This window comes from Leptonychotes weddellii, chromosome 14 (assembly GCF_054177405.1).
Source record: "Leptonychotes weddellii isolate Sample4059 chromosome 14, ASM5417740v2, whole genome shotgun sequence".
Lineage (NCBI taxonomy): Eukaryota > Metazoa > Chordata > Mammalia > Carnivora > Phocidae > Leptonychotes > Leptonychotes weddellii.
Genome location: NC_138382.1, coordinates 47,341,844 through 47,351,810, shown reverse-complemented (window position 1 = coordinate 47,351,810; position 9,967 = coordinate 47,341,844). Strand labels below are relative to the sequence as shown.

Here is a 9,967-nt window from a genome sequence, read left to right as displayed (position 1 = left end):
AAAAAAAAAAAAAAAAGAAATCCCTCCTTAGATTTGCCCAGACCTGCCTGTGGGTAAGGGTTCACAGCCCCAGAAGGAGGGGGACTTTTGGAATACAGTAAGGGAAGGTCTACAAAGCCAGAGCTAAGAGACTTTCTGAAGATGAAACGTTGAAATCCACTCCCAGTGCAACCAGATGGGAGACATAGGGTGAAATCTAGCTCCAGTGGCAGGGTAATGGTCCCAGCCTATGCCTGTCTGGAGAAGAAGGATGCTAGAGAGGCCTCAGGGACAGACCTTACCTACCAGGCCTTACAAGCCCCGCCCAGAGGGCAGACAGAGTGCAGCATCTACCCCTGTCTGGGAGTTGCTCCAAATCTAGCCCAGATGGCAGAGGAAAGCCCTGGTGGGGAGTTGAGGAAGCCCATACGCAGGGAACAGGAGCCCTTGACAGACTCAGCAGAGGCCCGTCAGGCCTTCGAGTCTTCCAGCCATGGGCTACGAGTCCCTGACCGCTGCACCTAAGAGAGCCTTAGCAGAGAGGGGCCCTCCTGATAGCAGCTCTGCAGCCTCAGACCCCTCACCTCCCAACTACCACCTCCTGCCCCTCTCTGCCCCTTCACACACCCAGCTCCTTGGCCTCTAAGCTGTCATCCCCATCCCCTTGCCTGTGGCCTGTCCTCCCCAAGGTCCCTCCTCCAGGGGTTCCATCCCCGCTTCTCCCACCCTGGTTCGAGGCTGACCTGCCACACAGGGTCCGTGTGCTTGCCAGACTTGGCTGAGCTGTGGAAGGAAGGCTGGGAGTGGGGCTTCTTGAGGTTGTAAACGGCCACGTTACCGTCGTAGTGGCCCACCACCACCAGGTAGGGGTGGTCCGCGTGCATGTCGAGACACATGATGCCACTCTCACTGCTGAAGATATACTCGGGGAAGCTGGGGTTCTTCATGCTGTAGAGCAGCAACATGCCCCGGCTCTGCTTCATGAAGTCATCTGTCGCAGGGAAGATGCCAGGCTGTGGTGGGAGGGTTCAGCTGCACCCGTGCCCCTCCCCCACGGGGTGGACAAGACCGGCTGGCTGTGCTTGTCAGAGAGCCGGGGGTTCCTCTCCCGGCCTCATCTTCTCTGTCTCAGAAAGGGAATCATGAGACTTGGCTTCCCCCTTCTTAGGGTTTATGGGAGGAAAAGGTGACCAGGCTTATCTGAGGGACGGGCAGTCGTCATTCTCTTTATTCTCCCTGGGGTACAGGAAAGAGGGATGCAGGCTCAAAGAGTTGCTAGGTGAAGAATGTGTGTGGGCTTGGGAAGAAGCAGTAACCTCAGAGAGGGCTCAGAGGCCCGGCCTAGGGGCAGGTTGTTGTCCTGGATGATGCCCATATTTTCCCCAGCCCAGCCCAGGACAGGAGTTCAGTTTGGACTAACATGGAATCCTCTATAGGAGTTCCAAACTAGCTGCCTCTTGGGCATCTTCTCATACCCTCTCTCCCCACAATCCCCAGCTGCAGCCTGTGTCCTAGCCAGGCACGCTCCCAGAATCGAGAAGTCCCAGGACAGCCAGCCAGGCTTCCACAGGCCACTGTGTGACCCTTCAGGCTCGAGCACAGCTTTTGGTGATCAACAGCAGACCACTCAGCAGAGGCCCTCCTCCCTGCCCACCCCATGTCAGGGGAGAGCCTCCCTCTCTCTTTCATCCTCTGCTCACATGGCTCCCATCCTGATAAGGTAGTCACTGAACAGAATCCAAGCCCTCAAGTCCAGCTCTCCTGCTACCATCAGTCCAGGACCCTTCCCAAGCTCAGAAGAGGAGGAAGTCTAGAGCAGACCCCATCTTGAGGACCCCCTGCTAAGGGAAACTTCTACATGAGATGATGGCTCTCCACCCCCCCCACCCCCCACCAGGGCTACCTCTTTTGCCCCTGGCAACTGCAAGCCTAGGCCCTCTAGACAAAGTGGCCAGTCCTGAGGTCTCGAGCCCATGCATGGGAAAAATAGGGAGGCCACCCCACCCGGACTAATTTTGCTGAGTCATTCTTCCTGTCTTATTTCCTTTCTCTTTCCCTTTCCCTTTCCCTTCCCTTCCCTTCCTTTTATTCTCTCTCTTTTTAAGATTTATTTACTTATTTTTAGAGAGAGAGAGAACATAAGTGGGAGGGGCAGAGGGAGAAGGAGAGAGAATCCCAAGCAGACTCCGTGCTTAGCCCGGAGCCCAGTGTGGGGCTTGATCTCATGACCCTAAGATCATGACCTGAGTGGAAACCAAGAGCTGGACGCTCAACTGACTGCAGCACCCAGGTGACCCTCTGTTTTATTTCTAATGCTGTCCCTTACTCAAGGGAGGAAGTGCCTGGGCTGGGTTCAGGGACAGTCTGGGTTGGGTTCCCTGGGCTCTGGGGATGAGCTTGGCTACAACGAGTTACCAAATATTCCCACCCCAGGCACTCTGCAAACACCACTTGGTGCTTACTGGGAGCCAGGACTAGGGAGCAGGGTGCAGCCAGGAGCCAGGCTGGCCTGAGGTGGGTAGAGCTGGAAACTGAGGCAAGCTGACATGCCCACCAGAGCAGTTCTCTGTGCGGGAGCCCACATTCCCTTACTAATCCTTACCAGCTCTGGGATTCCTGTTGGGAACCCCTCCCCTCACCCCCATCCCTTGCAAAGGAGGCTTCATGTGCCAGGAGGGAGTTGCTCCTCCAGTGGAAGGTGCCAGGATCCAACTGGAGCCATGGGAACGTCACACCATGGTTGAGGAAGGAAAGTGTTTCTGCTCTGGAGAAAGCAAGCCTCTCACAAAGAGGAGGAGCTGGGGGCTTCCAGATCCCCCAGAGCCAGGTGGGTCACTCTATGCCTGACACTACCTCAAAGCCAGTAGGAACTGGCCTTCAGATGGTGTGGGGAGCTGGCAGTCCCTTACCCTGTAGGACTCCTCCTGGGTAGGCCCCAAGGGCTGACCCTGCAAGGGAGAAATTTGCAGCTGCTGAAGGAAGTTATCTGTCCCACCCAGATCATGCAGGGCTTGAACTGGGCAGTGTGAGACTCATTAGTAGCTCCTTTTGTTCATCCCACAAATCCTGAGCACCTGACTGGGCCTCCCCTTGGGCTGGACCCTGGCAGGGACAGAGACACTCCACTGCAGATGTGGGCTTGCCCTCAGTGGCGCCTCGTGTGAGGAGAGAGGCAGACCCTGCAGCTGAATGAGGCCAACCCCTCAATGGGGAGTGAGTGGTAACCACCAGGACACAGGTGAACTCTTGATGCCCTTAATGTGCAGTCTGTCCTTGATGCTGGGCAAGACTGACAGAGGATGAGTGGGTAGGCACACAGGTGAGTGGGTAAGCAAACAAGTGAAGGAAAGGGTGAGTAGGCGGTGACTGATGTTGGACTGAAGACTCAGAAGCTCTCCTTACTTCACCAAGGGGCCAAGGTGGGTATGACCCTCACACTTGGTCCTGATGTGGCATGGGACCTGGCCCGTCAAGGGACAGCAGTGACCACCCGCCCCTGCATGTGTACAGAGTCTTCATGACCAGTGAAACCGGAAAAGTGGGGTAAGAAACCCTAGTCTGGTTTAATAACTCTGTAGTGAGGACATCTCTGACCTGCTCACAGAACCCCTGAGACTAGAGGCTGGGCTTTGGCTCCCGATTTTTATAGCGGGGTAAACTGAGGCCAGAAGGGAGAAATGGTGTGCCCGGCTGCATCAGACCCATCACATGGTGTTTGCCTCATGCAATATCTTGTTTATAGCTGAAGTTACCCTGCACTGATCTGGTCTTTATGTGGTGGAGAAAGGAAGGGGACACCAGACCTAAGGGGGTGGTGGTGACTGGCAATGCCGGTCTAGTCTCTCCAGAATCTGGACTAGAGAGTGTATAAGGGACAGGGCAGTCACACAGGATAAGGGAAACTTCTGGCAGAGAGAAGCATGGATTTCAAGAGACAGGGACACAGATAACAATCAATCACACTAAGACCTTAGATCCTGCCTGAGTTCCTAGGCCACATGCTCCTGACAATAAGCCTCTGCTTCTTAGCCTGCCCCTGGTGGTCTCTGTTACTTGCAACCAAATGAGCCCTTCTGACATGAAGATCACGATCTCTTCTTTCTTTTTTTGTAAAGTAAGCTCTACACCCAATGTGGGGCTTGAACTCACTACCCTGAGATGAGGAGTCTCGTATCGTGTTTCACTGACTGAGCCAGTCAGGCGCCCCAAGATCACAGTTTCTTTTTCTTTTTCTTTTTTTTTTTAAAGATTTTATTTATTTGACAGAGAGAGAGATCGTGAGAGCAGGAACACAAGCAGGGGGAGTGGAAAAGGGAGAAGCAGGCTTCCCGCTGAGAAGGAGCCCGATGCGGGGCTCGATCCCAGGACCCTGGGATCATGACCTGAGCCGAAGGCAGACGCTTAACGACTGAGCCACCCAGGTGCCCCAAGATCACAGTTTCTAATCAAGACTAGACTGTGTGTTTCCTGAATTCCAGTTCAAGGTTCTGTCTGCCAAACCACAGTGGGAAAACACGGAAAACTCTCATTTAACTGGGGCTTCCTCTCCACTCCATCTTATTCTAGATGTTCTCATCCCTGACTCCAGTGGCCCCTGAGACCTCACTATTTCATTCTCTGAGTGTACCCAGTGTGACATCACAGCCCAAACCTCCAACATTAGCAGCATGAGATCATCATCTTGTCTTCCAGAAGTCCTAAAATGACATCACTACTGAGGCCACCAGGGATCCCCATGTGATATCTTCACTTAGGTAACCAGCAGTCCTAGTGATTTGTTTAGTGATCATTACCCAGCTCTCCAACGTTCCCGGTATGATATCACCAACCAGGTCACCAGCAACCTAGGACATCATTGCTCGGCTCTCCAACATTCTCAGTACAATGCCACCCACCAGGAGTCCCAGTACAAGATTGGCATCAAGGGGTCATCTTTAGTTCCTCAGTTCCCAGTGGAGACTAGAATCTCATCAGGCTCAAGGCTTACAGAGCCCTGGGCCCTGAGCCCCGGGATACTTTGTCCTGAATACCACAAATTCCCTGGTTCCTCAAAGTAGGACTGGAGGGTCCGTCCAGTGACACAGTTGGGAGCCCCCAACCCCACACTCCATTGTATGAAGAGGGAAAGACTCTGAAGTCTGGGGCCAGTGAGGAATTCCAGGGTCCACCAGGCTACTGGATTTCAGTAAGTAAATATGGCTAGGTAGAAGGAGAGGAGGAATAAAGGAAGAGAAAGAGGAAGGGAAGAGAGAAGAAAAGAGGGAGGGGAGGAACGGAGAAACAGAGAGAGAGAGAAACCACCTGGTCTGAGACTCTGAGACAGAGGGAGAAGGTTCTGGCTTGGCCTTAGCTCCACTTTATGCTCTTGCCCTTCTCCAGGAAGCCTTCCAGATTATTCAGCTTCTCCTCTGTGTTTGGGTCCCCTCCACTCTTCTCTACCTATATGTCATTATTACAGGTGGTCATGAACAAGTCTTTTTTTTTTTTTTTTAAGATTTTATTTTATTTATTTGACAGAGAGAGAGAGAGAGACAGCTAGAGAGGGAACACAAGCAGGGGGAGTGGGAGAGGGAGAAGCAGGCTCCTGGCCGAGCAGGGAGCCCGATGCGGGGCTCGATCCCAGGACCCTGGGATCATGACCTGAGCCGGAGGCAGACGCTTAACGACTGAGCCACCCAGGCGCCCCATGAACAAGTCTTTTCCTCAGCCTGCCACAGAGGCTCCATCAAAGGATGGAGTGAGCATGGGTTAGCCCAGCAGGTTTACTCTCTCCATTGGGAGGGTTGCCTCTTGCTACCCCTGCTCTGCTGGATAATCTCTAAAGCCTCCCTGACTCTGGCCTTCAATGATCCACAAGATTCTGGGAAGGAGAGTCAACCCCCTAATAGAACCTGTTCTGGCAGCTCTCAGAAAGCCATGGTCTCAGGGGCGGAGGGGCTCAATTCCACCATAGACCAAAGCTCTCCCTCCCTCAGCTCCCTGTGGTAGGGCCCTGGCAGAGTCGTGCCCAGTGAGGAGCGTGGACGGATGTCTTCTTGAACTGGCAACCACTGGGTGGGGGGTGTTGCTCAGTCCCAGAGCTCTACCCCTGCCCAGCAAGTAATAACTCTAGATCACAGGGGGCCACTCTAGAGAGTTCTGGCTGTCAGGAGAAGCCCGGGCCCTTGCTCGGGATTCGGGGAAGGCAAGGCAGACAGAAGGCATGTTGGGGTACCAGGCTAAAGCCAGGTAAGTGGTCAGAGGGAAGTAGATGCCAAGCTGCAGGGACAGGTTACCGAGCCAGCCTCAGACAGCAGGCCTCCCCCTCTCCTACTGTGGCTTCCCAATGAGTCCAGCCCATGGCTGACTCCAAGGCAGCAGCCGTTTAATGATTCCCTTATTAAGTCATGCAAGACTCATTTGGAGGGGAGCTGTGGTCAGCAGAGTAACACCCCCTGAGGCATCCATGTCCTAATCCCTAGAACCATAACTATGTTACTTAGCAGGCAAAAGGGATTTTGCAGATGTAATTAAGTTAAAGACCCTGAGATTATCCTGGATTATCTGAGTGGACTCAGTGTAATCACAGGGGTTCTTTTTTTTTTTTTTTTTTAAGATTTTATTTATTTATTTGAGAGAGAGAATGAGAGACAGAGAGCACGAGAGGGAAGCGGGTCAGAGGGAGAAGCAGACCCCCTGCTGAGCAGGGAGCCCCATGCGGGACTCGATCCCGGGACTCCAGGATCATGACCTGAGCCGAAGGCAGTCGCCCAACTGAGCCACCCAGGCGCCCCAATCACAGGGGTTCTTATAAGGGAAGAAGGGAGGCGAAAGAGTCAGAGAAGGAGGTTGAGGAGAGAAGCAGGTGTCAGAATAACGTGATTGCTGGCTGGAAGGGGGCCACAAGCCATGGAATGTGGGCAGCTTCTAGAAGCTGGAAAAGGCAGGGACATGGATGTTCCCCTAGAGCCTCTAAAAGGAATGAAGCCCTGCTGACAATTGACTTTCCTCAGCAAAACCCATTTTAGACATCTGACCCCCAGAACTGGACAATAATAGATAGTTGTTGTTTTAAGCCATTATGTTTGTAGCAATTTGTTCCAGTAGCAATGGGAAACAAATGTAGTAGGCGTTCCGGGAGGTTTGGCCCAAACTCTACTTTGAGGAATCAGAGGGAGAAGCCCCAGAGATGGTACTTTTTCCTGGGATGGTTTGGAAACAGTGTCTCTAGAAGTCAGGGGGATGGATGCAATGATCCCCAGCTCTTCTAATGACAATAATGAAACCCTCCCTCAGCTTCCCACACCCAGTCCTGCCACCTTGGACTCCAGCAACAGAAATGCCCTTTGGGTTAGGATTTTCACAGTCTCCAAAGGCAGGGGACTATCCCAGGGCTCACCAGGAAAGGGCATCAGTGCTAGAGGGTTCCAAACCTCCGGCCTGGCCCAGAGGCCGTGCTGCCAGGCTGGGTTCAGCCTCTCAGGCAGCTGGGCTGAGCACTTTGCTCCGATAAGAAGTCATATTTAAACAGTGTGGGAAATAAGAGTAAGGCCGTGGAGACAGAATCCATCAAGCGGGACATTTAATTTGACTTAGGGACAATGAGGCAAACATTTGAGAACCTAAATAACTAACCAGTAATTACACTAACAACGGGAATGCCCTGCACTACAACCCGGCAAGCACAGTGGCCTTTACGGGCTGTATTTACAAAGAGACCTGACAACATAATTAGTCCTGTAAATTTTACGCAGCCTGCAGCTGAGGAGTGATGGATTTTGTGTGTGGAGGATGAACGGGGAGAAATGAGGTGGATGAATTTCCATTTTCGGTAAATGAAATTAACACTGCTTAATTAGTGAAGCTGACAAATAAACGATCAGGAAAGATTTAAATCCCTACAAGTGTGTCTCTGGCCTCGGCAGGCTCAGAGAGGGGCCAGGATGTGATGGGACAGAGGGGGAAAGTGTTCCATGCTAGGGCTCGGGGCCCGACTTTGGCCCCTCTGGAGGGCTGACCCTAGAGGGAGGCTGGGCTGAGGGACAGCAGGCTCCTCTGTCTTTCTTAGACGTGGCCCGCTGGGCGGCTTCCCCCTCATCTCCTGTGAGCCACTCAGGACCACACAGAGTGTCCAGGATCTCTTCCACCATCCCTGCCTAACAGACCACGAGGAGTTCCCATTTCCCTGCTATCAGCTGGCTAATGGGCTGGAAAGGACCCCTTCAGTGCAGCAGGCCGATATAATTGCATCCCCACTTTGTCCCATGGGCCGCCCCTTCCTAAACTACTTTCCCTTGCCCGCCAGCGTTCCTCCGTGTGCTTTCACCTGCTGACAGTGTCCTTCTCCACTCAGTTGAGACACGGAGCCTGGCCCTAAGGGGCACCCCAGTCTCTGCCTTATATGCAGCTTGACATGCCCACCGCCTCCCCGCCAGCAGCCACACAGGGAAGGCAGGTGCTTCTGAGCTACAGCGGGCAGGTGCCTGGACTCCCTTTCCCCCACCCACTTGCTCCTGGCCTGGCCTGGCTCCAGCATGCCTGCTCTGTGCCCAAATAGGAGACTGGCCCCAGTCCTTGGTAGGTATGTGCCTACCCCTGCCAAAGTCCTTCTTAGCTGGGCTATAGAATAAATATCTGGGAATTCCAGGCAAAAGGAGGCCTAGGCTGAGCTCATCAGGGTCAAATCCAACAGCAAACCCCAATTCTTCCTCCAGTGTTTGTCTGCATGAGGCAAAGTCTGATGATAGGAGGCTGGCATCTGGGCGTTTCCAGAGACAGTGTGATGGATGCTGGTGAGCCAGCAGCTCCTTGCAGTGACCTCATCCAGTGACTAGCATGCCCTTGGCCTGCCTCAGCTTGGCCCTCTTCCTTCCAGGGGGGCATCTGGGCACCTGAGATCACAGGACTCCCAGAGGTGACCTCAGAAGTGAATGCAGGAGCCCTTCTGAGTCCCAGCTCAGCCTGGCTCTGCTCAGGCCTCTGCAGAGTGCTGCCGAGCTATGCAAGGCACTGGAGAAAGAAGCCCGTGTGCGAGCGGGTCAGTAACCCCTGGGTCAGTGGCAGCAACAGCAAGTAGCACCCTGCCGCTCCTGGGGCCTGCTCTCTAGAGTAGGCAGGGGCCTTGTCTCATTCTCCTCCGCCTCCCAGCCCCTCTTTCTGCTTAGGTCACCTGAGAGTCGTGCAGGAAAGCTAGGGGACAGAACGACAGACCAATCAGCAATGACTGTCCTTTATATGTGGGCGGTTCCTAGAGTTCACGGGGGCCCATTTGCTTTTCTTTCAAGTGAGTTTAGCAACAGCCCTGGGACAGAGGTCTGGCAGGTGTCAGTCTCTTCAGGCCACCAACATGGAAACCAAGACTCAGAGCAGCTTCTGGCCCCAGGTCTCACCACCGGGCGGTACCCCTTCAGCCAGAAGTTCTACAACTGACTGGTGCTACCCAGGCGTGTGGATGTGGCCAGCAAGGGCCAAAGAGACCCTTCCTGGGTGCGTGCTTGCCTAAAGGAGGCTCCTTTAGGAGCCTAAGGGAGGCCTGCCAGACTCGGAGTCATCTATTCCTGAGGGTGGCTTACTCTTCTCCACCACTCCTGGCTAAAGCGGCCCCCGTGCACAGCCTCTGCATGAGCCCAACCAGCTGACCCTGCTTCTGGCCTGGGTGAAAGGAGGATGGGGCTAGAACTGAGGCAGTTTCTCCTCCTGCCTGCTAGGGAGCCTCCCTCACCCCCGCTTCAGGCCTGGGCAGAGAGCCTGAGCTGAGATCAGCCTCATAGGGGGTCCACACCCACTCCTGGGAGGGCCTGCCCAGCCCCCAGGCCCCGTTCCAGGCCCAGTAGCTGCAGCAGAGAGGGAGGAATGTGCTAGTTCCCTGCCAGAGGGGGAGGGAGCTTCCAGCTTGGCAGCAGCCCACCCCCAGGAGCGGGGACACAAAGCGGGCATTTAGGGCATCCTCAAAGGCAGACCACGAGACTGGGAGCAGCTCCAAGGTCTCCTCCCTGAGAGGAATAATAAA

The 9,967-nt window shown here is 54.2% G+C and overlaps 1 protein-coding gene across 1 annotated transcript in view; it reads right to left on the bottom strand.

The window, feature by feature from the left end:
- Window positions 1-9,967, bottom strand: part of DNAI1 (dynein axonemal intermediate chain 1) — a 39,295-nt gene that overhangs the window by 12,684 nt on the left and 16,644 nt on the right. The window contains exon 13 of the mRNA XM_081804075.1: window positions 723-970. Within this exon, the coding sequence (XP_081660201.1) occupies window positions 723-970 (248 nt within the window). The remainder of the gene's footprint in view (window positions 1-722; window positions 971-9,967) is intronic.